The sequence below is a fragment of the Ambystoma mexicanum genome, chromosome 5q (genome assembly GCF_040938575.1).
Source record: "Ambystoma mexicanum isolate Mex_15411 chromosome 5q, UKY_AmexF1_1, whole genome shotgun sequence".
NCBI classification, from domain to species: domain Eukaryota; kingdom Metazoa; phylum Chordata; class Amphibia; order Caudata; family Ambystomatidae; genus Ambystoma; species Ambystoma mexicanum.
In genome coordinates, this window is record NC_090933.1 from 921,721,472 (window position 1) to 921,749,393 (window position 27,922).

A 27,922-nucleotide genomic window follows, 5' to 3' on the forward strand; every position below is an offset into this window, starting at 1 on the left:
CATACTCGCTGCAGTAATACTGAAGAATGGAAGTTAAGCAAGAATCATTATTGGCATAATCATAATCGTCCCAGTAAAGTCAAGTGAAAATCATTACTGGCATTATCATACCCATCCCAGTAATAGCAAAGAGTGGAAGCCAAGAGTGAATAATTACTGGGAGAATCATGCTCGTCCCAGTAAAAGTGCACAGAGGAAACCAAGCAAGGAACATTACTGTAACCCTCCTACTCGTCCCAGTAATAGAGTCGTCTGCAAAGAAAGCAAGAAGCCTTTTGAAAGTATTGTTAACCAGCCCACCCAGGAAAGAGTAGACACTGGGTCAAAAAAGACCAATAAGGCTATTAAGTTGAGAGAGAGAAGAAAAGGTCAGAAGGGAAAAGCAAGGTCTCCAGGACACATACACTAAGCTGAAGAATCCTATTTCTGAACTGTATGACCTCATCAAAGTAGTTGCTTAGATCTATCTACTACTAAAGTGACTTTGCTGAGAAGCAGAACACAGGAGAATGGAGTAAATCCCCTGTGCCTTGGTTCTTTCTGAATAGTGGTAGGTTAACAAGGGGGGGTCCTGGGAGTCCCTCTGCCAGACATTAGTCCTGGTTACGAGAGACTTACTCAGAGTCTTTAGCTCACTATCTTTCACAGAGAAGAAATATCCCAAACATATCAGTCGTTGTCCTGCCCTGGGGCAGTCCAGCACCGAAATGCTAGGCAATTCTCCTCTGAACAAGAGTACCAACAACCACCCCAGACACGTGTTTCGGTCTGGTTGGATCTCATCAGTAGGGTGGAGCTGTTCCTCTCTAAGAATAGTGAGCAAGGGGTCCACGTCTGGATTCCCCTAGTAACTTAGGGTGAGACCCAAAGTTACTTAAGTATGCAAATTAACAAGGGGGGTCCTGGGAGTCCCTCTGCCAGACAGTCCTGGTTACGAGAGACTTACCCAGAGTCTTTAGCGTCGAAACACGTGTCTGGGGTTGCTGTTGGTGCTCTTGTTCAGAGGAGAATTGCTTAGCATTTCGGTGCTGGACTGCCACAGGGCATGACAAAGACTGATATGTTTAGGATATTTCTCCTCTGTGAAAGATAGTGAGCTAAAGACTCTGGGTAAGGCTCTTGTAACCAGGACTCATGTCTGGCAGAGAGTCTCCCAGGACCCCCCTTGTTATTTGAATAGTGGTAGGGACAGAGTAGACTAAATTTGGACTGAGGACAGTTCTTCCATTTTCGATGCACTGACGGCTGACTAGCACCCTAGTTACTTGTGTGTTAGGCAGGGAAAAAAACCCTAGTTTAGGAACACTTGGGATACTTTTTTCTTTTGTCAAATAAATTACCAGAAATGGAAGATACGCGTCTGTCCTTCGGACCCACCAGAGCACACACACCATATATAGGTTTAGAGTAGCAAGAGCTAAAACAAAAAAAGAAAAAAGAAAATGAAAGAAAAAGAAAAAAAGGAGCATCTCAAACTTGTTGGGTGCACTTTAATGTTGACAATGTTGTGTTTTTTTGTTGCATTGGCCCTCACATCAAATTGAATTTGAAGACCTAGCCTCCCAAAGGAATAAGCACAATGAGAAATGCCCCGAGCTGTGATCGACGATGGCAGACCAACTTGTAGCCTAGCTTTTTCCTGTACATCGTAATTGCAGACACCAACAAGACTCTGCTTATGGATAGATTTCATGTGGATGACAAATCGACTAAAAGCATGTGGTATCACACTAACGGCAGAATGCTTTCCCTTTCCTACGCTAGGTGGTCCTGTTACTACTCCTTCAACTATGATATCCATAGAAGTTTGTCTTGCTGTCTAGATGGCAGGATGTGAACCAAAGGTACAAAAAAAGATGGCCAGTAGGTTCATTGTGCATGTTGCACTTCAACTTGTGGAACACTCATTGAATTAATGGAAATAATAAAAAGCATGAACATATTTCCAACCAGTTCATCAAAGGGCTTCCACCAGGGACTCGTGAAGATGGAACCTAGAGGCGACGTTCCAGCATTTTCTGTGGTGTCAAACGGATCCACCTATGGTCGCCCCCATATTCAAAAAACATGTTCAAGTTGCAGAGCCTAGCTCCAATTCACGGAACTCAGATCTCTGCTTAGAAATACTGCAGTGACAGCCTTTTTCCCAGTTAGCTGAATTTCTAAAGAATGAATATGATGTCACAGGGGCATGAGCCTCCTGTTACAAATGCAACAGTCAAATTCCACATTTTGCTTTTGGATATAATACATTGCTGTTGGGGTGTTGGTAGGTGTGCTGGCACCTTGCACACTACCAACGGGACAAAAACCAGAGTTGCGCACTAATATGTTGATATCAAGGTTCTGCTTCCTCCTGTGACCACAGGCCCTGCACCAGTAGTTAATGATCAAGATGGGCTTCATGACTTGTAAAAATGATCTAGGCCCTCTTTAAGTGACAAGTCTTTGGACAGGTTTGGCTTTTTTGTCCACCAAGGGATACATTTAATGTAGCTTCTCAACACAATCATGTGTACCAAATCTTCATCCAACTGGGGCTCTTGAGCGCTTAAATGCTAATATGCACCCTGAGGAATGGTATCAAAGGTATAGAAGGAGGACATGAGGTTGAGCATTTTCTTGTACACCCTAACATACTGCATTCCTATTGCCGAAGGTATTGCCTGCCTTGCAACGACATCCCTTTGGGGTCAGCTGTTCAGACTCGACTTTTTCCTGTATTAAACAGAGCCCCACAGAAATGGTAATCTGTGCAGGTGTTTGAAGGTAGATAATTCCAGAATTATTGACAATTCCAGCCAAAGCAGCAGACCCCGTGTCCTCGACAGCTTTTATTGGCACCTTAATTGGTCACAGACGGAATCAACCAAACTCGCAAGTAAGGATACGCATTCACCTCAATCCTTCTCAAATGCCACTGAAGCGAGACACTGAAAACCCTTATTGCCAAGCTAAGGTCATATGGTAAAACTTTGTAATAATGCTCTCCCTGGAACACAAACCTCATGTATTTTCTGTGTTCCTTCAGCATTGGCACATAGAAGTTGGTATCCTTCGATCCAGAGCACATATCAGGTTTCCTTTCTGAAATTACATTGCTTAGTGTCGCCATCCTGAAATTCTCAGTTACAATGAACTTGTTCGAAAGATCCAATCAATGGTCGAAAGATCCATAATAGGTCAGTGTCTTTGTTTATTTTGCTTTATTAGGAAGTATGTTGATTACTCTGTCCTCTCTGGCATTTCCTTGACAGAGCCAGATGGTTCCTTGGGACACATTTCGCCCATGCAGAGTTCCCGGTTGAAATTCCAACAAATGGCCCTTTGCCACTCTATCCAGGCTCCATTTGTTCGATTTTATGGACTGCAAGTAGGTTAGAGTTTTGTCTATTCTTCCACAAACTGTGGATTGTGGAGACTGAAGACTAATCTCATGGTCTCGGGTCCCCTGTGCCGATTTCCTCCGCTGTGATATCTGTAAAATGGTTTATGGTCTTTCCATCGATTTTTTTGCAACTAATAAATGTGCATCAAGTGCATTTTCTTTTTGGGGGGGGGGGGGGGTCCTCCACCCAACCCCCCGTTGTTTACCCTTTAAAACCCGCCACACCAAAAATGAACCCTTTACCCCCCAAAAACATGCATTCGATGCATATTTTTTCGTTGGCAACCCCTCGATGCAAATGCATTTGATGGAAATGTATTCAATGCAAAGTTCAGATACCCTGTGAAACGATCACAAAGAAGCACTGTGACTGATGCTGGTCATACTTTGACACAGCTGAAGCATGGCAAAATGGCTTGTGCTTCTGGAAAGGTGAAGGTCAGCCTCTTCCTCGTCTTAGATGTAAGGTATATGCCAAGACACTTCAAGGGCCCCAGTAGAACTGTATAAGACAACCTCTTCAAGTGCCCCATTGAATTTGTGGTAAATTAAGGTTAAGAATCTCCAATTTCTCCAGGTTTACCTTGAAAACGGAAGCGCTCTCTCGATAGCAAAATATCTGCAAACAAGGAGATTTTATAGGTCCCCCCCCCCATATTGGATGCCAAATATTTTCAGGCTCCCTCCCATTCTTTGTGTCAGGGACTGGACTACCAGGGCCAACAGAAAGGGGACAGCCCTGCAGCATGCCCCACGGCAGGTGGAAAATCTCTGACAGATAACTACTTGCCCATATGCGGGCTGGCATAGTTAGCTTGCCATTATCACATCACGAATATTCTCACCAAAGACCACCCTACGCAGTACCTATTCTAGAAGGCTCCACTCCATGTCAGACAGTTTTCTGCATCAAACGAGATCTAGACAAAGGGAATCGTCCTTCAATATGCTGACTAATAGAACGAAGTGGACCACACTGCTTGCCTGCCTTCAACGAATCCGCATTGTTCATCTGTAACTATCCTTGGCATCAGGGATTCCAATAGAGTGGCTAGGATTTGGGCATGCAAATTAGCATCTATATTTAGGAGGGCTATGGGGCAGAATGAGAATCAAAACTCTGGATATCTACTCGTTTCAGTAAAACTGATGCAATCCCTCCCGCAAATCGAGTGGGAGACCGCCTTCCATTGAAAGACAGTGAGCTGTTGGACCAGAACCTGCTGTAATTTCTTATGAAAATGGGGATTAACCTGTTTGGTATTGGAGCCTTACTGAACGTCAGTGACGTAATAGCTGATCTAACACTTTTCACAATCGGAAAGTCCAGTGCCTCTGTCTGGGGAGGGCTGTTTATAGACACTGACCCTTCTAAAGACTCAAGAACATCCCAACGACCCCTCCAGTTCCCCGGAATAAAGCTTGTAACAAATGTTTCTAATCAGAGTTTATCCCCTTTCTTGTACACATGGTGGCTTTTTTTAAGTGGGCAATCCTATTTATTTGTAGGCAAGCTTTGAGTTCGCAGGCTAACAATCTTGTGCATTTGTTCCCCAACTTAAATTATTTATTGTCTGATCTGTGGATTAAGTATCCATCTTTGTTAATTTGCAGGGCTGAGGAGTTGTTACCTTGCCAATTGGAGTTGTCTCAAATCTTTAAAAGAATGTTTGGTACTGTGTGTGCATGCCAATCTCTATTTCTAGGAGACATTCCTCCTCTTTCACTTTATTGTCTAAGTCCTGCTCCTTAGTGACCCACTCATTGTTTCTTTAAACGCATCGGATCTAGTAAGCGCAGATTTGTTGCTTCTATTTCTGGATGCACATATCCCGCTTATTTTCTCCTTAAAACATACCATGTCCTGTAGTACATAGGCTTCTAATTTCGAAGTTCAATGCCTGGACTCTTCCTTCACTCACTCTATATCGAAGAATACCGATGCAGGGTTAGATGTTAATTGTCCCAATGTCATGTCCCAGAAGCAACTCACAGACCATCAGTTACTATGATGTAGCCAATACAGGGTATGTCCCATGCACGTTTGAATAAAGGGAGAATTCCTTTAGCCCCAGGTGCTTTTTTCTCCAAGATTTTATTAACCCCATGTCACTGAAAGCTTACACCACATCTTTCGCACTTGGTTCTTCTTCTGACCCCATGTATTGGGCCCACCTCTCCCTTCAGAACCATATTAAAGTCACCCATCGGTATCATCTGTCCCTTTGCTACGGATTGGAGCATAAGCATGAAATAGTAATGTGTCCCTTTGCTCGGCACAGTGCCACCAGTGTTTCTACCCTGTACAGATCCTTTCAAATTCAAATGTCTGCCCTCTTTGGCTGTAATCTGCTCAGCAAATATGAATGGGAAGTTGTGTGCAGTAACAATGCGGAGCATTCTTCTCCTGTATTGCTGCAAAATGCTGGCGTGGAAAATGCTTAGGCCGTAGCCACGCTGTGTCACTCTGAGGCAAGTCGGTTTCCTTGATGCATGCTGCCTGCATCCTATTATCCCGCAGGAATCTGAGCAGCTTTATCCTTATTTGGGGAATTTAGGCCCTGGATATTTAATGATACAACCTTGAATTTTGTGCATGCCTGAAAAGGCGACTCTCTACCCTCTGCATGACCGGTATGGAGCACTGAAAATCCCTCTACAATCTTCAAAAAACATTAAAAAATGTAATTCTCTTTCGCCAACTCGCAAAGTCAAACTAACTTCATTTTTTTAGCAATAACCTAGAAATAAAGAAAACGTGTCATTGCTCTTTCGCCCTTCGAGGTGACACGCAATGATTCAAGGGTTGTATTGAAAGCCTGCACTGCCCAGCCCTTAAACCAATGGCCTACAACATGTAGCGGCCCTTCACTTTCCTCTACAAATACAAAAACCCATTAAAAGGAACCCTCGCTAGCCTGTCTAAAATAATGTAGACTCGGGGAGAACATAGAAAGCTGTTGATATAGACCTACTGCATAAATTTGTCCATCCAAGTCTGCCCCACAATCTCACCATAAACTGTGATGGAGAACAAAACACCTTCCCATTTATGCCTGCTTGTTTCCGACTACAAATTTAAAGCCAGAACGAATTTTGCAGGGGGATATGCCAGCACCCCCTTCCTTTAGATCCTCCATTCCACAAATCTCCAGCCTCAACCTCCAATGAACATTTCAAAAACAGCCCTTTCTCAGCAGGAACTTCAATCAGACTCGTGTAGTTTTCCCCCAGCGTGGGCAACTCATTGGTCCTCTCCCTTAGTAAGGTGCCCCCCCCGAATCAAGTCAGAAGTTCTTATTATGGAGTTCTAAAACTGGCTGCTGAACATGCTGGCCATAAACTCCTGTTTGCACCCTGTAGACCCCTCCTCTCCTGAACCTTTTCGCCTCACTTTCCCACAGTCTCATTTTACAGTGGCAGGAGGTGCATGTTTCACGTTTCCAGGCTTCAGGATCCAGTTTGTAGATGGATCAGGCTCCTCCAGGGCCGTCACTCGGTACTTCCCTTTCAGTCTAGTTTTCTCGTGGGAGAATAGAGAAGTCCACAGGTGCCTTACACCGGATGCTCTTAATTTCTCAGTGACCGCTCTGAAACGTAAGCATTTTTGTAATGTCACTGGTGCAAAATCCTGAAAAGTATGCAGGGTCTGGGCCTCAAAGGAGGTCACATTGGGTTCCCTTAAATTCTTTAGCACACACTCTTTGGTATTGTAATAAGGAACTTAATACTCTGTCCGATTTATGTAATAGTGTCCCTGCAAAAATGTCGTCATTTTTTAAAATGGGAGCAGGGGACATCCCCGCAACCCGTCCCCATACATAATGTCACAATATATGTCACTAATGGCTTTTCCCGTCAACATTATGTATGGGGACATGATTACCCGATACCCTCTGTCCAGCGTGATACCAGCGGTGCGTGTCTCAGGGTCCATGAGGAGGAAGAGTTGATGTATTCTATGATCTTAGAATACCTCCCTCCAACCCATGACAAGACCTCCAAGGCGAAGGTTCTCTCTATTGTGCTGGTTTACCAGCTCCTCTAGGCACCCTAGTACCAGTAGGATTGTTGCCTTACACTATTCAGCAGGGAGATGAACCTCACAATTTCTCTAAGTTCTGAATCGCTATTTTGTTGGCCCCACCCTCCCAGTACTAGAGACCAGCTCTTTGCAAAGTCTTTCGACCAAAGCATCCATGGTTTTTGCTGTGGCCCTGTAGCTCAGTACATTCCTTGCCGATTTCATCCTGCAATGTAGACGTGCATGAGAGAAAATCTTGCTTCATGAGCCATATTATTGCCCCCCCCTTCCCCCGCACCCCACCCCACGGGTCTAGTCATTACTGATGCATATATTCTTTGTAGTTCCTGGCAATGTGGATCCTTTTGATATTGTTCCGAACAGTGGCGCACACTAGATGACCCACTTCGCCTCCTCTCCCGGGCCACCTCCAGCATGAGCTTAGCACACAATGAAGCAGCCTCCTCAGAGGAGCATTTAGCATCCACCAACTCAGACAAGAGTACCTTCAGCGAGGATGTGCTCACGCCCCAGGACCTTCTTGTACTGTGAACGTTTGTTTACTGCCCTCTCCTGCCAGGGCCATCAGCATGGGCACCCTGGCAGAAGTGCATGTTGACCTGTGGGCCATCAGCAAGGGCACCCGGGTGCTCCAATCATGGATGGTTCTTCTACCAGACTAATGTTCTCCCTGGCGCCAGATATACGAGGCGCAGAAAGCTTCTCAGGTCTGTAATGAACAGTCCATGCCCGAAATCCACAAAGCCGATGAAAATGGGTGCACAACAGTATTTTAAAAATGTATCCTCGTGTAATAAAACCCTATACATTGCAAATCTAATCTTACCTCAGTTTCTGCTTTCAGTTCTTTCATGTATAGTTTTCTTCTTCGATTTGCACGTTTATCTTGTAAAACAATGTCTTGCCAATTTCTGCTTACTTTCCATATACTGCAATATATGAAAGTAGATTTTATTTAAGGATAATTTTTATTCGTTATATTCTCAGTTTATTTACATTGTTTAATTAAAAATTAGGATATTGCGTGCAAAAATATTTTCAGTCAATTTTAAAGGTCACATCATGTTAGACTAAATACAATTGTGAAAACTCCATAGCATAAATGAGATAATGCTTCTATATGTATGTGATTTATAAAGTGCGATCCCACCTGGGAAGCAACGGGGCACTGTACATAAGGAAATACGTTATCGGAATTCCTTCTTAAAAATGTAATGAAGTCGTACAATGTTAGCAGGAAAAGGAAATAAGCTTAGATTCAATTATTTACAGATATTTAGCATGTTAGCAGCCAATCAGTTTGCTTGGATCACAGGCATTATCTACAGGTAGATGCCCATTACATGCTTTTTATTCTTATTTACCGGTCTCCCTGCCCACATTTTTATTCATGTTCATAATGTAGGTGTAGAGCGCTTAACGCACAACTTGCTTCTTGGGGGGGGATGTTAGCAACTGGCAGTGGTTGTTCCTCGTAGGTGTCTTTTTCAGAACAAATGGGTCTAAAGTTTTAAAGAAGTTCTTTCCAGAGGTAGGGAGCAAATAGTCAGTCCCATCGTGTCTTGCATGTCATTTTTGGGATTAGCTGGAAATCAGTCTTGACGAAGCATAGTGCTCAGTTGGGCATGTTTTGTGAGACTCTTCTTGAAGATAGAGTGCAGACCCGTCCAGGCATTTGTACACAAGAGACAGGATCTTGAGGGAGTCTCTGGCCTGCACCAGAAGTCCAAGTACACTTTTGTGATAGTTGCTGACTGGATAGCCATTCCTTCAGCCAAAGATGAGCCTACACACAGCATTATCTTTTTGTAGCCTTTCGAAATAAATAGGTGAGGAGGCTGGCATAGAAAGGACTATAAAGTAGCCTTGGTTTGAGTTTAAAGTGTTCTACCACCTTCGGGTGTTTTTCTATAATCTAGGGCAGGATTTTGTTGAGGGTTTACATTTGAAAAAAATACGATTTGACCACAACATAGACTGGTAATTTCATGCAGGAGTCGACATCCCAGCGGAAGCCTAGGTTGCATACCTTGATTTTATAGGGACACTATCTCTGAGGAGCAAAAGAGAGAAGCCTTGCTAGGACGTTTCGGAGTACGTTTGGCTATCAAAGAACTAGGATTCCGGTTAATTTAGCTAAAGGCATTTTTTGTCCATCCTTTTCTCTATGGTTTTCAAGGCCCTCAACAAGATAGCAAATTGGTCTTGTTGGCCCATAACCCTTCAGTAGATCTGCATGCCATCGGCATAGGAGTTGAAATTAAGTCTATGTTTGCATATTAGATCCATGTAGCCAGGGGCTCAAAAGGCTTGCGACAAAGCGTTGAGGACTACATTGAGATTGGCCCAGTGAAGTGATGTTTTATGATTGGATTTGTGAGCGTAATTGAAGAAGCATCCATGCTAAATTAAGCACCTATTGCAGATAAATATGTTCTACACGACAAAGTGTGGATGCCAGTAGCTGCAGAGTCTGAAATGATTGATAGGACACAGTCAATAGAAACCTGGTGAATATTGAGCTGCTTGGCAAGGCACCAGTGACAGAAACAAAGCCACTTGTTTTTGTATTGAGCTTGTGTCGAAGGTTTGCATGCTGCCTGGATGATACAAATAGTGTGCTTTGAAAGACTGAACTGCGCTAGGGATTTGAACTCCGGAACCATGCTGCTAAGCTGAATGATTGTAGGGAGCGGTGCCACACCGGTTTGCTCTGGTGCAAAAGATTGGGAACCTGTGGTAACCTGATCGGAGGGTGTATTGACAGATGCTGAAGCTCCGATAACCAAAACCTGCTGGCCACCAAAGAGCTATTAAGAGCAGAATGAAATTGTTGTCCCCCTCAGTGTTTCAAGAGAGCACGAGGGAGGGCAAACACCCACATGTTGTCCCACCAAATCTCGAGAGCATCCCCCAAGGAATGTAGACCAAGTCGCTCCCTGGAAGCATACTTAGGAAGCTTTTTGTTGGCTAATGTCGCATACAAGTCCACCGCTGGAGTGCCCCACTGTGAAAAAAGCTGGAAAAAAAACCTTTTGTTCATCGTGTACTAGTGGTTTACTACAGAGAGGTGGCTAAGAGAATCCACTGCAATATTGTTCTGACCCGGAATATGTACTGCTTGTAGCCGGATATTGTTCTGTACAGCCCATTCACAAATTTGAATGGCTAGGTCTACAAGTGGCGGAGTGCCAGTACCTCTCTGTTTGTTCACATAGAACATACCCACAGAATTGTCAGTGCGCACTCTACCTTGCAGAAGAGTGAAGGTTGAAAGACTTTCAACGCCAGAAAAATTGCCAAGAGCTTGAGGTGATTGATATGGCACTTTCTGTCCTGGGACAACGACAGATTGAAAAAATCTTTAGGTGTTCCAACGTTGCACCCCAGCCCAGAAGGGAGGAGTCTGTTATTGTGGCTTGTGGTGAGGTTTTCCAAAAAGAGGCTCCCACCAAGAGGTTTGCGGGGTCCGACAACCACTGGAGATCTGTAGTCATAATCGAGGGGATTGGAGTTAACCGGGTGTCTGGATACGATGCCCGAGACCAGTTTCTCCTGACCACCAATTTTGTACACCTCATCTTCAACCTTGTCAGAGGAAGGGCTACAACACATGAAGCCATTAGGCCAAGAAGCCTCTGAAGCCACCAGGTAGACCTGTGGTATGAGTTGAGGAACAGGTGGCACGTGGCCAACAAATCCGTTATTCTGTCCTCGGTCAGAAAAACCTTGGCCCTGATGGAATCCCAGCGAAAACATAAAATAATCCTGCCTTGAGAAACCATCATTGACAGACCCAGCCAGTAAAACAGTTGAAGGAACTGAAGCTGATTTGTTGCCGTTTGTGGACAGTGACTTCGAAGTAGCCAGTCCAAATATGGATAGACGTGGACTACTCAGAGCTTGAGGAACGCTGCAATTGCCACCATCATTTTGGTAAAGTCTCAAGGGGCTGAGCTGAGGCCAAATGGGAGCACTCAATACTGAAAATGCACTGGCCTTAACGAGAAGCAAAGACCTTTCCAGTGCTGTGGCCAAATCGGAATATGCTTGTACACATCTTGAAGATCCACCACGCAGAGCCAATCATCCTGTAAGAGGGAGGATTTGATCTGCTGTGGTGTGATCATATCATCTTGAATTCCTCTTGGGGAAGGTGAAGGTTGAAGTTGGACAGATTCAAGATAATGCACAGGCCAGCCTGGTTGGATATGGGCACTAAACAGACGGGAGTAAAATCCCTCCTCCTCCTCCGACAAAGCAACATGCTCGACTGCCCGGAGGTCTATGAGTTTTTGCACCTTGGCCCGGACAGATGGTGAACCTGCCTGTTGCAGAAGTGGATGAAAGGGAGGAGTATCTGGGAGAGGAAATCGAAACCCTTCATGAATGACGGACAAAACCCACTGGTCGTCGGTAATGGTCCTACATACCTCCAGGTGAGAAGAAATCCTCCCTTCCACCGATGTATCGTGGGACCGATAAAACCCATCATTTGACAGACTTGGCGGTGGCAAGGGTGCCTGCAGTAGAGGAGGCGGCGGAAGACCGAGAGAAAAAAACAGCTGCCTGGTCTCTGTTGCTTGCATCTAGTCCCACAAGAGGGGCGATTGGGCTGCCGTAATTTACGGTCCTGAAAACCTCTGAAGCCTGAAAAACACCTTGATCGGGTCTCTCTCTGAGGGTAGGATAATTTGAAAGGAGTACGCTTAGCCAAAATCAACATAGACTTGGCTGTTAAAGTACTAGTCTTGGTTTTAATCTGTTCCTCATAAGTGGAAGAACAGAAAACGTCTTTGCCCTCGAAAGGCAGATCAAGAACTCTTTCCTGGACCTCCCGTGAAAATTTGGTAGCGGGAAATATCAATCCCCGTCATGAGGCCAAGTATTCACACGATGAGCCGCCGCCTCCAACATGTCTTGAGCCAAAACTCTGGCATCAGAAAGACCACATTTGAAATCTTCGAGTCTGTCCTGAGGAATGCATTCTTGAAATTCAGACAATTCCTTTCATAATTTGAAGTCAGCAGACGCAAGAATGACCTCTGCATTTTCCTGGCATAACTGAAGCCCTATGCTGGCAAATACTCTTTTCCCAATACCTTCAAGGACCTTGTCTTCTTTAGACAATACCCGTGAGGCGGTGATGGAAGAAGATCAAGAAGGCTTACTCTGAAGCATAGCAGCTGCCACTACTGTAGACGAAGCGAGCGGGCAGGAAACCAAAGGAATCTCTTCAGATGTCTGAAGCTTGTAACAAGCATCGATTTTCTTGTTAACATGATGCCACATATGGGGGTTTTCCCAGATTCTGCAGGCCTCTGCCAGCACATCTTTTGAAGGAAAAAGATCTGAACTGTCTTGGGATTCAAAGACAAAGCCCCTGATAAAGCCCCCTCTTGTGACACTGGGGAATCTGGCACTGGAAAATCTAAAAACACCATCAAATCCAGCACTGTGTCATGGAACGCCTTCATTTCCTCCTCTTTTTTTAGCGGGAACAGAAGGCTGCTCTGAAACACGTGGTGGGTCAGACACCTGCGGCTCTGAAGTCTGCACCACCAGAGTCGACGTCATAGGAGGTGCAAGAGGAAATTCCGGTGCAATCTCAGGCTTCAGTGGAGGCAGAGTAGCGGGTTGAGGATCGAGGGCCTTGGGTACAAATCTTTGAAGAGGTTCCATAAAATACATTTTCATTGGGTCTGAATGTATAAGGGTTTGAAAACCACAAAAGAAAGCATCTTCTGAGGACACTCGGCTGAGGCATGGCGAGAGGCCGATGCAACAGACCAGATCTCCACGACTCCATCAAAACTGGCTGCCAAGATGGGTCTGCCCTTCCATGATCAACATAATGCAAAGAGACCGATGTTGGCGGGAGCGCCATAGTTGGCACTAGATGGACTCTCGCACTCCAGTCAGATGGTGGCCAAAAAGGATTTTTATTTTCAAGCTCTGGTGACAAAAAACTGAGGATCGACTCCTAGAATATGTCCTCCTGACGTACTCAGCAAATTGGCAGACTTTGAAGGACCAGACAAAATGGACGCATTGCAGGCTGAGACCCCATTTTGTGACTCTCTGAAGAGACCTGCATGAGAGGGCTGTCTGAGGCCATAGTTGTGACAGGAATTGTAGGATCTTTAGAATTGGCTTTAGCCCTCTGAGAGGGATCCTCAACCGAGTAGGTAATTTAAGACTTTGGACACTTGGCTAACTTCTTTGCTCCCTCAGCAGTACCGGTATGATGTTTAGCCCCTTTGAGGGGAACCTCAGACATGCGTTCGGTGCCAGAAGCCCTAGAACGGGAACGCTCGGTCCTGTTGGTGTTCTTATTAGCCCATACTTGGGGATCCTTGGAAAATACCCCGGTAATTTTAGCCCCTCTGCGGCAAACCTCAGCAACAGGCCCGGCCGGTATGCTTATCCCTAGGTGGTGCCCTAAAAAGTAAATTTCTTACCATACGATTCCTCTTCTCGGTGATTAACTGTTGAAGGTGCGAGTTTATGGTGAAGTGACTGACTAGAGAGTCGCAGTAAAGACAGGAATCCCACGGGTGATCTGGGTCTAAGCACTCTAAACAGAGAATGATGACCTGCCCACGCAAAATGACGTTCGCAAGATGAACAGGACATGAAACCTTGTCGCTCCGGCATAGATGGAGATGAAGACCGCGGAACCAGAGCAAGAAAATTGAAGGACCGAAAAAAAAAAGGGAATAAACACCCCCACAATGCTAGTGCATCCAACCCCGTCCACGCGGATAAAAGAACTGAGGGATAACGTGCTGGGTGGGGCTCAGGAAGGCAGGGCTACAGCCACGTGTGGTGGCCCAGCGGAAAAATAAAATGACAATATTTTTGATGCTCCAAAAAGTGCTCTGGTCAAGGACGGAATGTCCCAAAAGTATGGAGGAAAGGGGACGGAACATAGGAGTATTCAAGATTTACATGCCTCCATACCTACTATGGCACACAATTAAGTGAAGTGTGGAAACAAAAGCTTAGGCTAGCCCCACCCCCATCAGATGCCATTCTGTCACACACACCTCCCCAGTAGAGCCATGGAACTGTCTGCTCTAATAGTGGAAGCCAAGGTGGAACAGACTTTCTTCCCTAGAGAAACCATTCTACAGCTCTCTGTCTGGTGGAGCTATGTGGACGAAGTGGATTGTATAAGAAATCCAAGTCCAGTTCTTCTTTCAATAATTTTTGCGGAGCAGGACGATTTGGCGCTGCCTTTTCAGCACTGGCCAATTTGGCGAGGCCAGTTCACTGCTGGGATGTTATGGCGCCAGTATGTTTTGCAGGATTGTAAGACCTAAAACATGACCACAAGGCCAAATGGATGTTACTGTTCAATGTGCACAAGCAGCATATAACTTATCACAATTGGGAGAAAATGAAGAAAGGTTTTACAAATACTTTCAATAAAATATAACAAAAGGATTGAATGTTAAATGTGCGCAAGTTGCATAGAAGTTAATAGTAAATGATTTTCTATATATTGCAACTGCAGTTTGTTAAGCCATGTGCGAGTGGGACTCTGTAGAGCATACCTAAAGGAATCACTTTAAGGAAATGTTCAGCCAAGGAAACTAAAGCACATTGATGTGAAGTGATTTGGCCAGGATCACATATTTTGGTCAAGTGGAGAAGCCAAGATTTTAGGCCAAAACATTTTCTTTCAAATTAATGTTTATTTCAGGAAGTAGACTATGGAGTCATTACGGTTATGGAGTTACATTATTACCATTTTTTACTGCAACTACTGTCACTTTTACCACACCGCCCTACTAAGCATTTGGCTGTAAAGTGGAGATAATACGGCCAGCACTTGACTGGTGGTATTGTCTTCACTGTACCTCAAATAACTTATGTTTATTGGGTTTATATAGCACTTTAATCCAAAGCCCTTTACAGTATAAGAACAAGGTACAATAAAGAAAGAAGCATTTATACAATTATGAAGCAAACCAGTGAGACAGTATGTAGAACACTTTACTTAGGGGGAGAGGGAAGGGATAAGGGAGAGAGAGAGGAGGTGGGTAGGAGGTTACAAATAACTGAATTGAGACCAGTGGGTGCGAGGAGAAGGGGAAGGGAGGGAAAGGAGATTGGAAGGGAAGGGGAGTGGGAGAGGGGAGAAGGTAGGAAAGGAAAGTCAGTGGGGCTGGAGAAGCAGGGCTTTCAAGGAGGTGCAGAAGTATGAGTAGGTGGGAATGGAGCAGAAAGAAAGAGGCAAGGAGATCCAATGTAGGGGGGCCAAGAACTGAAAGGAACAGAAGCGTGAGGAGGCGCATGCGGCAGGGGGCACAGTGAGTACGAAGAGGCCAGCAGAGCAGAGTGAGCAGGAGGGAGTGTAAAATGAGAGGATAGACGAAAGATGGGGGGGTCGAGTTTATGTAGGGATTTAAAGACTAGACAGAGGAATTGAAATTTTAGTTGTGAGAGGAAGGGGAGCCAGCTAAGTTAAGAGAGTGAGGTGGAGATCGAATCGCTTGTGGTGTTACCAACTAAGGTAATTTTTCAAAGTCCCCAATGGTGTAACTCCAAAAGCATAATCAGGCAAATTTTGTGCTGATACGTGTGGCTGTAACTGTAAATTAGTATGGCAGTATTTCTGTGAGAAATATTCCGCTACTCACAATGACCATCTATATCACCTCCGATCCCAGCTTTAGCTTTACATCAACTTTCAATTCTTTCTGTATAGTTGTCTTTCAAAAAGCTACGTTAGTTCTATTTGGTCAATAATGCTTACTTGCAACGAAACAAACCACATGGTAAACCAACCCGAAAAGAAAATGTACGATTGCCTCTGAGAGTGCAAAAGCGCACAGCTGAGAATGTGCTTTTGCAAAATGATTACAAAACAATCCAGTAAAGATTAAAAATGTATCTATCGGGCCTCAGACTAAAATTTAAGGAAGGGAAACGAAAGGTTTCTATGTATTAAAAGGAGCTACCTACAGTGATTTACCGTGAGTAACGAGAAGAGGAGAAGATGACAAACTTGGAAAAACGCATACGGCTGTGCATAATTTAGTGAAGGATAAGTGTGGCGTGTAGAGATGCAACAACAAATACCTTAAAATGCAAGACTAGGATGGCAACAAAGCTCAGTGGGTTAAGCTCTGCTGCAGAGGGGTGTGTGTGTGTGATCACTAATCCCAGATACCATTGAGGGTAGGAAGGATATGATGGCTATTAGTTCTGGGGCCCCAATAAAACAAAAATCATAACATCTCTTAGTGACATGCAGATAGAATAAAATCTGTGGGGGCGGGTGCTGTTTATAATGTGCCCACATTCTGCCAATATACTCATGTGAAAGGCTTACGTACCAGAAACTCATCTACTAGTTAATCCCCCTTGCTCTTGGAGAACCAAAGAAAGGCAGATCCCCATCTACTGGGGTTATACAGCCATGGGTATATCTTAGCCAGAATCTTTCAGGGTGTAATTATGATGAGAGTTCCCAACAGCAGTGTGGGGAAGTGCTATAACTGATTTCTTAGCTGCATAATAGTCCACATGGAAAGTCACCCCTGAAACATTTTGAAGGCCAAATGGAATAAACTAATACCTTTGACTTTTTTTTTTCATTCCTTCATTTACACTCATTTATGAAAAAAACATGCAGAACCAGAGCTATGAAAATGTAAAAAAAAAAAAAAGTAAATATATATTTAATTGCTGGGTAGTTTCTTTTTTTCCTGATAATAATTAGGGAACGAGCACACTGGTCTGTGTTCACAGTCCAGCACATTACCACAAGGCCAAACGACAGCTATGGCTTATAAGTGAGCAAAACACCTATTCTTTTTTGCGATCTCACGCATTCTTTCAATGGTAAATCTGAAACTTGTTCTCAATAAACCATTATGCCATATTTAGCCTTGTGGTTAGGTCCCGAGCCTTGAACCCAGAGTTCAAGACTGCACTGTGTCTATTATTTTTTCCTTTTAAAAAAAATATAATTCTTGCACTCATTGGGAGCTTGGCTTTTCTGGCCAGCTGCTAAATATCTGCTGCTCCTTAAGTGTCCCGAGATCGGCGGATCCTTCTTTGCAAACGCAACACTTTAACAAGCACAGTCAAAGATCCAATGCTGGACGACGTAGTCTCCTCGTAGTAGCTGCTAAAGAGTGGAACACCCTCCCCTTGGTCATTAGATCAGACACGTCCCACTTAACCTTCTGCAGAAAACTCAAATCCTGGCTCCTGACACAAACGGTAGCAGTACTCTTGGAATGTATTCTGTGCCATGCCTAAGCATTGATGACCATACTGGACTGTGTAAATACTGTATAAACTGTACAAAATGTAACCTTCCTCCACTTATGTAATTTATGTAAATTATCTGACTCCATGTCTTTCCAGCGCCCAGATACCTACGGGTTAGGCGCGCTCTACAAATGCTACATAAACAAATAAAGTACCAGTCAACGTGCTGCATTTGCAAAGAACAACAAGTTACTTACCAACTGGTAATGTTCTTTCAACTGGATGTTACTCCAACGTATTCCACATTTTTGACATGTAATGTCCACATCTGTGCTGCTTCGGACATTTTTTGGCAGAAGGCACCCTGCATAGAAGGCGTCGGGTCGATGTCCCTCGAAGGCCTCCATCGAGGGCGACGTCATTGGATGTTATAAGTAGGACGTACAGCGCCCGTAGCCTTCAGTTCATGTTTTTTCCCTCCACAACGTGCGCCATAACCGCACACGAAGCCTCCATGACTGCACATAGTCTTGTGCAGAGGCGTTGCTAGGTGGTGGCTAAGGGGCTATAGCCCCATGTCTTTTGGTTGTAGCCCCGGATAGAATCTCTGGAGCTACAACCCAAAGGCTAGCTAGCCCCAGTCCTGACAATTTCGACATCAGCGTAGCCCCGGGTCTTTTCCAGACCTAGCAACACCCCTGGTCTTGTGGGAACGTAAGCTGCAATAGTATGGGAAATTCTTCAGAGGGGTTGGCTGTGAGGGCGATGTGGAATACGTTGGAGGAACATCCAGTCAAAAGAACATTACCAGTTGGTAAGTAACTTGTTCTTCGAATGGATTGTGTCCTCCAACGTATTCCACATCTTTGACAGACTCCCAAAGCAGTATCCGTGAACGGAGGTGGGAGAAGAATTTGGATATACCCTATCAGATGGCAGAATAGAGCACAGCTTTACCAAAGGCCATATTTTGACCGTGGAAAGTATCCAGGGTGTAATGCTTGACAAAGGTGTGGATGGAAGACCACATTGCAGCATCACAAATATTTTTTTAACAGGAACTCCCCGTTGTAGGGCTGTAGGGCTGTGGACCTTGGGTAGAAAGGAAGGACGTACCCGCAGTACAACCCTATCCCTGTAGAACACAGTAAAGGGTGGCTTAGACGAAAGGGCCTGCAACTCGCTCACTCTGCGAGCAGATGTAACTGCAATCAAGAACACTGTCTTGAAGGTCAACAGTCTCAAAGGACAAGAGTGCAAAGGTTCAAACGGAGCACCCATCAAGAATTTCAAGACTAGATTCAGATCCCAAACCGTAACCGCTATCCACCTGGCACTGGCTGCCTCTGAAGCTGACGCACCTTGGCTTGTCTCCAGAACGTAACAAAGAGTTGAGGAGATTTCATAAATTCCCTGCTCCCATCGAGGAAGAACTTCTGAGCTCTCCTGATGGCCAAAGAATGAAAAAGTGGACTTTGAAGTTGGATTTGGAAAAAATACCTAGAGTCAAATCTCCTAGTTCACATGAAATTCAGAGACTATCTTGGGTAGGAACAAAGGATGTGTGCGTAGCACCACCTTGTCTCCATGAAAGGTGGTGAAAGATTTGTCCGCCGCTAGGACCTGTAATTCACTTATCCTCCTGGCTGATGTGCCGCTAGGACCTGTATTTCACTTACCCTCCTGGCTGATTTTAGGGCCACCAGGAATGCCACTAAAGCGAAATTCAAATCCCATTTGGGATGAGGAGGGTTGACCGCTGGAAACAACCTGTGCTGTCCCTCAAAATGTTGCCTTACCACTGGATTCTTGATAGAGAAGGTATGACTGTCCAAATTCAGGTAGGCCCCCAGAGCTGACATTCAAGTCTGCAGGAGTCGGGCTTATTACAGGACTTCGCCAGGTTGAAAAACAAAAGAACATCATCCAAAGGAGCAGATGAGGGATTCCTGTGTTTCCCCAACAACCAGTGGCGGAACCTTTCCAGGCTGCCGATAAGATTTTCATGTCATATGAGAGTCCCATGTGACCTAGGGACCTGATCTCTGGAACCATGCTGTCAAAGGCAGCGATTGTGGGGAGGGGTGAGGAATCTTCTCCTACTCCAAGGATAGAAAGTCCTGGTAAACTGGTAGAGATACTGGAGTCTGCGCTGTCAGATTCACAAAGTCTGAAAACCAGGACCTGGCTGGCCACCATGGTGCATCTAGAATGAGAGCATTAGTGGGATTGGGGTGAAGGCGTAAGCCATCATCTCATCCCACCATGTCTCTAGGGTGTCCCCCAGAGACCCTACTCCCTGTCCCCTCCCTGGACACGTAGGCAGGGCAGTGGCTGATCAAGCTGGAAAACCCCACCGGTGGAATAATTCCCTTGCCACCTCTGGGTGTAGCTGGCACTTGTGGCTAGTCTTTGCGACCCAGCTCAGTTGGTCCGCTTCCACATTGAATGCACCTGGCAGGGGGACAGCCCAGAGCCACCCATTGTGAGCAAGAGCCCACTCCCACAGTTGCAGGGCTAGATGTACAAGGAGAGGGGACATTGTGGCCCCTTGCTTGCTGATGCAGAACATTAAGACAGTATGGTCCGTTCGGACACTGTCTTGCCCTGAATGTTGGGCAGAAAGGCTTTAATGCAAGAAAAATTGCCTTATTTTCCAGATAATTGATGTGATGGGAATGGTCCTCCCATTTCCACAAGTTGTATATTTGCAGATCGTTCAGCATTGCCCCGCATTTCAGCAGTGATAGGCACCTGGGGCAATGGGGCATGGAAGGGTACCGCCTGCAACAAATTCTGGGGATCTGCCTTCCATAGAAAGTCCTGAGTGAATTTCTGAGGAATTAGAATCAACTGACTGATGATCCACCCCCTGCAACCAGCTGGACATCGGCAGGGGGGAGGTCCTCATTTTCAAGCTGGCCAGCGTTACTGCCGCGACGCAAGAAGCCATCAGCCCTAACGGTTTTCAGAACCATCATGTTGTGACAGTGCTGGAAGAAAAACAGGGAATATCTGCTACCCTCTGCTGTCGGGAAGACCATGGCCTCCCGAGTGTCCCAAAGGAAGCCTATAAAGTCCAAGTGTTGGCACACAGTCACATTCAACTTCTTCCAGTTGCCTGTAAGGCCAAGGTTTAAGTATGTAAGTAAAGTAAGTCTAGGAGATAATGAAGGTGAGAGTTCACTTTCTTCAGGGATAGCCCACTTACCAGTCGTCAAGGTACAGGTAGACATGAATACCCTGGAGATGGAGGAAGGAGCCCACTGCACATAATTTTGGTGAACACTCTGGGTGCTGAGTTGAGAGAAAAACAGAGGACTCGAAATGGAAAATGGGACTCACCTGAGATCCTCAAAAACATCCGATGAGGGACCCATAAGGGATATCCAGGTAAGCATCTTTCAGATACACTGCACAGATCCAGTCCCCCTGCTGCAAGGCTGACCGGATCAGCACGAGGGGTGAACATCTTGAATTACTGATGGGAAGTCTGCAAGGTCCAGAATGATGCACAGGCCTGCCTGGTTGGACTTTGGCACGGTCAACAGACTGGAATAGAACCCCTGTTCAATTTCTTGGGCTGGAACTCCTATTGCCCTCATCTCCAGGAGCTTAAAAATCTCCACCCCAAGTGAGGCAGGCCCAGCCTGCTTCAATGGGGGACGAGACAGGGAAAAAAGGTGGAAGATGCATGAACCCTATATGCTGGTCACTTACAGCACCTCATTATGGTCCTACGGGCAACCAATTGGAGGGAAATCCCCCCCCCCCCCACCGTTTTCCCATGGGACTGAAAAAGGCCATCATTTGGTTGTCTTATCAGTGGAGGACCTGGAAGAACTGGGTGAGGGCTGATGGGAGAAAACACCCTTAGTAGCAGTTTTCTGCTGCTTCGTACATTGCGTACTGGGCGATCTGTACTCCAATCTCGCCTTCTGCTCTTGTAAACCTCTGAATCCAGAAAAAGATCTGTATCGCGCCTCAGTCCGGAAAAAAAGAAGTTTGCTTGGGAGGGGTAGTAGACTTTGTAAGCACTGACAGAGACTTTGCCGTTAGTGTACTGGCTGCCTTCTTAGCCAGCTCATTGTCCATTGAGCTGTGGATCCGATCCATACCCTCAAACAGGATGTTGAGCACCTTATCCTGTGCCTCCTTTGTGAATTGTGTAGCATGCAGCCACGCCTGCCTTCACGAGTCTGTGCCGAATGCCACTCCCCTAGCGATGCATCTACATGGCGCGCCACCGCCTCGAGGAGGTCCCACATGACCATTCTAGCATCCGCCAGACCCCCTTGAGCTCGTCCAAGTGTTTTTGAGGGATGCATTTCTCAAACTCCACCAGATTATTCCATAGCTCTTGGGTTTGTGGCTGCGAGCAGCACAGACATTGGCTTGCCTCAGCTGCAAGGGCAAGTTCGCAGAAACCTTCTTGTGCAGGCCCTCAAGGACCTGCGATGCAGAAGACGACATGGACGCCGGCTTTGCAAATATCGCTGCTGCAGCGAAAACTGAAGATGGCTGCAGACAGGGAGATAGTGCGACCCCCCCCTCAGTCTGCAAAAGCCTCAAACAAAGGTTGATTTCTTTTTTTATAGGTGGGAGTGACATAATGTGACAGAGTAGTACAGAGTAGAGAGCAAAGAAAAATCACCAAAGGTATGGAGAAGGTGAGAGAAGTGAGACTGGGAGGGTAGCGCCAGTCCAGAAGAATTGTAAGGAGGAGGTTGATGAAAGTACAGAGGAGCTTGTTATCAATGAGGAAAAGGTAGCAATATGCAAGAAGATGAGATGGGAGAACATCAGGAAAGTGGAGGATATGAGGTGATAAGAGAATAGCAGGAGAAGGAATCAAAAGATCGATGAGGAAAGCTCTGTGGAGATTCACCCAGGCTCAGAGACGCAAAAGAGGGGGCGGTGGGGCCTGAGTCCCTGGAAGGAAAGTATAGGTAGGAGGCCCGAGAGATTTAGCTCTCCGGGAGAACAGGGGGCACTCCTCCATGACTCTTCCAAACCCCAAAGGAACAGTTTCCCTAAGATGGAGAAATATTGGAGGAAGAGCTGGACGCTCTTTTGGCAGAGAAACTCAAGTTCTACTTCTCCCTCCTGGGTGAACAGAATGTAACCAGCAGACCAAAGAAGGTATTGTCTAGTGACTTCAAGGGTGCCCGAAACCCTACAACCAGAGTTGGGATTCAGTCAGAGTGTTCAGGGTGCCCTTGGATTCCCGCAACACTTTGGTTCAGAAATCCCCTGGAAACCTGCAAAGGAGGACCAAGGGACACCTTGCTGAACTTTCTTGGTTTTACGAGACGTTCTTTCTTATGGTGAAAAATCACCACAAAGAACATTGACAATGATAAAAAATGAAACTACGTAGACCATATTATTCTGATAGCAACAATGAAAATCTCATGACTAGATGTCCAAGTATTGTGATCTCTCGAAATTACAGAGCCATACTTATTTGTCTATGTATTGAAAAAGTAAACAACATGTAAAAATTATCCACACCACTTTGTGGGTCCTTCAGTAGGTACAATGCACATTTCAGCAAATGTATAATCCCCACAGTTCATACACCCTCACTTCGTTCGCTAACTCTGATGTATGGCAGTCTGCAAATCGCGGCAGACATCAAATTGGGCATTCCTTCGCAAAAGGCATACCACATTTTATTTTCCTCCAAACCTGAGCCCATATCTTGCAGCCAAGCTTAAATAGATGGCTCACTCGTGTGATAACTATTCTGAAAAAAATTGTCTGAGATCCCGCAATACAATTTCATTGTGCAACAGATGTTCCAGCACTTCTACCTGCTGAGAGTTACCGGGATAGAAACTGCAATTGCGCATCCAGATAAGATAGCTTAAGGTGTGGCCACCCATCTTTTATGGCTCTCTTAAGGTTACAAAGATAAACTTCTTGACGGCATTGTCCCTAGTAACCTTTCCTTAACATGCAGCCTAGGTCTTTGTAAACGCCATAGGGTACATAAAAAGATTAAAAGCCCGAGGAGAATCGGTTACTTAAAGCAATCATGGAAGGTGGGAGTGATCTCCAGAAGTTCAGCAGTGAGTACCTCAGTTATTGCTGTGGTAACATTCCCATCCCAGAGTTTGTTGATGACAGAAGCTTATATGATGCATAACAAATCAGATCCTTCCACACCTTATGTAAAACCATTGTAACAGCTTGCTCATCAAATAGGGGAGGTAACCAGCCAGCCACGTTTCATCGTGCACCTTCTTCAGTTTGGGAGCCAGTATGCTTCCAAACATAATTGCATACATCTGATGGCAATTTTAACCTCTTTCAATGTAATGTGAAAGTCTATGGCAATATTCTGTTCCTCTGTTAAACTAGGTGGGGATTGGCCTTAAATTGCACCAAAGTTTTGCACACATTCAACCAAAAGATTCGGAGTAGAAGGGTATGCTGACAAATACCTTGTTGATATCTTCTTGACCAATGGCCATATAGGGACCCTCCACCGATAGGGCCGATTCACAGAGCGTTTTCCTATGGGATGGAGCCATTATAAAACACTTCTGGGAATCATGCCCAGAATGGCTGTAACCAGGAACCCTGACAAAGCAGACCAAAAGACTACCGACTTATCCCCACGGTGTGCTACAGCACAGTACCTACGTGTTCTTTCACTGCCCCCCTAGGGCATATCGCATTCACACTGTAAAAGGTTCATAAATCTGAAGCAAGAAGAGTTAACAAAAACACTGGTGATATGTTACTTTTCTCTTAAATATTCAAGTGGGGTATAATTGACCATTCAGACTCCAGTTCTAGAGAATGTGGGAATGTTTTGGGGGAACATTTGAGAGAATTCTTAAGCCAACTATGTGTGCTGCATTTTGTATGAGGATGGAAAGAAATGAACAGTAGTGAATTAAGGCCACTGACGTGCGACTTTCAGGCATTCAATAATTTAACAGATTGACATTTTGCGAGCGAAGAGAATAATGGAAAGAAACTTAATTTGTGTTCTGTAAACTGGTCATGTAAGGCCCCTTTCTGGCATCAAGATCCAAATGTGGCATCAAGATTCAAAGACGCCAAAAATTGCTCTGGCTGTACCATGCATATGACATCTTGCAACGTTAGCATCCTGAACTTTTGGCGTTTCACGTTTTTGTTCAGTGGTCGCAGGTCCAGAATGGGGCACCATTTTCCATTTGGCTTTAACACATTTTTTTGTTTTTTTACAGAACAAACAATACATAACAAGGTACGACTTATGCATATTACAGTTAAGGATCAACTTGGTTTTCTTGCTGGTCTGAGAGAGCACCTTCCCAGGCGTCGGTGCGGAGAGTCTGTGGGAGAGCATACTAGATCTTAGTGTTCAAACATATCATACAGTTAGTCCCCATATTCCCATTTCCCCCATACCTTCTTACATTTTTGGGGATTACCCCAAGCTCTGTATACCCTTCTTTCAAGGCCCATACAACAGTCCATTTCTGCCACCCATTGGTTTAGTCTGGGGTGCTCCGCTGAACCCCATGCGGCTGCTATCAGTCTTTTAATCAGCCCTAGGGCTACGGCCAGAAAGCTTTTCTCATAGCTGTTAAAGTCTGTGCTTTCCCATATTCCCAATAATGCCAAATTGGGTTCCAAGGGGATCGGGGCCCTCATTATGGTGGACAGTTACCAGGTGCAATTGGCCCAAAAGGTTCTAATTTGTGAACATTCCCAGAGTGTGTGGTAGAAAGTGCCTCCTTCCCTTCCGCATCTGAGGCAGGTATCACTATCGATCCTCGCCCATCTAGTGAGCATTGTGCGAGAGTAATATACCCTATGGAGGATTTTAAACTGCATCAGTCGCAGCCATGCCGCTATCCCGACCTCTCTTGGGAACATAAAGGCCTCTACCCATTCTTCAGGTTCGATCCTACCCAAGTCTTGCTCCCATTTGCACTGCAGGTTGGTGAGGTCTTCGCCTCCAAACGCTGCGAGTACCCGATATAAGGTGGATGTTACCTTAGTGGGAATACCTGCCTCGAATAAGTTAGCCTCGAGCGGGGAGTTGCTTGGAATGTCGCCCAGGGAAGGGAATTGGGCTGCGATGGCGTGGGATATTTGCCTATATCTGAACCCCTCTGCTGTGGAGAGGCCGTACTGCAGTTGTAGTTCCCTAGGCCTGCCATCCTTTGTAACGTTTGGCAGGTTGTCTATCCCTTTCCTTGCCCAGCTTTTCAGGTACCCTACTTTCAACAGTTCCCCAAGGAGTGCGTTATGCCAAATGGGTTGTGCGAGGGTCGGTCTCTGGTCCCACCCTATGTCTCGGTGAGCCTCAGCCCAAACCTGACACGTACGTTTCATTGGCCCGAGTAGGCTTTCGTGGTATCGTTACCCCCCATATAGGGCCTGCCTGGGTGTCCTCCCTCCCAGTCATCTCCTCTCCGCCGCGATGTGTGGGAGAGACTGTACCCGTGTAGCCCGTCATTTACCAACCCCAGCTCGGCTGCCCAATAGTATCTATGCAAATTAGGTAGCTATACCTCCCTCCCATATAGACCCCTGCAGTGTCTTCTGTGCCACCCGGGGTTGTTTCCCTCCCCACAGGAGCCCCCTCAAGGATCCATCAATATCAAAGTCTTTTTGGGGATTGGGAGCGGGGCGTTCTGTAGGACATATAGAAATTTGGGCAGCGCCAGCATTTTGAACAGGGCCGCTTTGCCCAGAAGGGTCAGTGGGAGGCATTGCCAGTGGGTGGTGTCGGATGCAAACCTATTCATCACCAGGGTTAGGTTGAGCTGGATGTAGTCTCTAAATTGAGGGCTGAAATGGATTCCAAGGTATTTAAAGCCTGCTGTGGGAACTGTGTATGGGCATTCTTGAGGGGGCCATGTTGTTTCGCTCTGCATTGGAAAAGAACAGACTTTTGCCAGTTGATTTTAAGCAAGTAAAGTGTTTAGTATTCTTGCAATATTCCTGTCACGATTGGGCACGAGACCTTGGGGTTGCTCATTAGATTAAGAGGTCATCCACGTAAAGCGATACCCTCTCTTCTCCCCCCTCACGGCCATTTTGGACTCTCCCTGAGCCGTATTGCAAGTGGTTCTATCGCAAGAATGAAAAGCAGTGGCGAGAAGTCTGTGGTGAGTAGTGCCAACTATCGTGTATAGCAGTGGCTAAATCAATGACTAACTGCGCCCTGCGAATATTCATTCTAGTGGATTTGGTGGGCATAAAACCGCATTGGTCTGGGTGTATTAGATTATTAGACGGTTGGTTCCCATTTATTAGGGAGATTGGCCTATAAGATGCGGAACATTCCGGCGGTTTGCCCAGTTTTGGGAGGAAAATTATGCATGCCTGTTTGAGGTCCCCGTCTGTCTTGCATTGTAAAAAGGTGATGTAAATGTCCACTAACCCTCTCCATCAGTCGCTTCCATACCTCTATCGGAAACCCGTTGGGCCCAGGTGTCTTCCCAGGCTGTAGTTGGGCGACTGCGTCAGAGACCTCTTCTGATATGTAAGCTTCCAATCCGGAAGCCTGTTGAGCCGATCGTCTCGGGATAGGCACTTGTCCAAGTACCACCGGGCCCAGTCTTGCCGGTCTCTACTTCCCACGCTGTATAGCGCTTCATTATATTGCGTGAAGGCCTCGGCTATCTGTGTCACTGGTCATTTCTTCCCCGTGGGTGTCATGTAGGGCACGGACATGCCTTGGCCCTCCTTTCCAGCCAGGCCAGCATTTTGCCGCCTTTATCCCCCATTTCGTGGATCCGGCTCGGACTGGCCTGGTGGGCTTCTTTAGCGTTATCCAGCACTATGTTGCGTAGTGACTCTTGCGCTGAGACGAGCGCCCGCTTGGCCTTCTGCGCCCCAGAGGAGAGGAACCCCACCTCAGTTTGTTGGACCACCCTCTCAGCCTTCTCTACTTTCTCCCTGTGCTGTTTCCGTTTGGCTGCGACCGGGCCTCTCCCTGTAGTGTAGCCTTGTACCCTTCCAAAAGCGTGACTGGGCTGTCTACCGCCCCTGCATTTATTGTGAAGCATTCATCAGTCTTGGACTATTTCTTTGTCGACTCGGATACTTTCTCTCAAACAATATCCATGGACATTTTAAACACTGACAATATCATAAACAACTTATCACATTTGAACAACCGAGGCAACCATTGAGAAATCAAAAAAATAAATCTAGAGAGCGATGGACTCAGAGTTAGCAGCAATAATAACCTAAATAGACTTTGTCTGACAGAGAACTACCTTGTCTAAACAAAGAAAGCC

At 45.7% G+C, this 27,922-nt stretch overlaps 1 protein-coding gene across 2 annotated transcripts in view; it reads right to left on the bottom strand.

Annotated features, from left to right (window-relative positions):
* FBXO43 (F-box protein 43) overlaps window positions 1-27,922 on the bottom strand; it is a 470,135-nt gene that overhangs the window by 93,188 nt on the left and 349,025 nt on the right. For both annotated transcript variants that reach the window (XM_069621433.1, XM_069621434.1), the window contains one exon: window positions 8,260-8,362. In XM_069621433.1, the coding sequence (XP_069477534.1) occupies window positions 8,260-8,362 (103 nt within the window). The remainder of the gene's footprint in view (window positions 1-8,259; window positions 8,363-27,922) is intronic.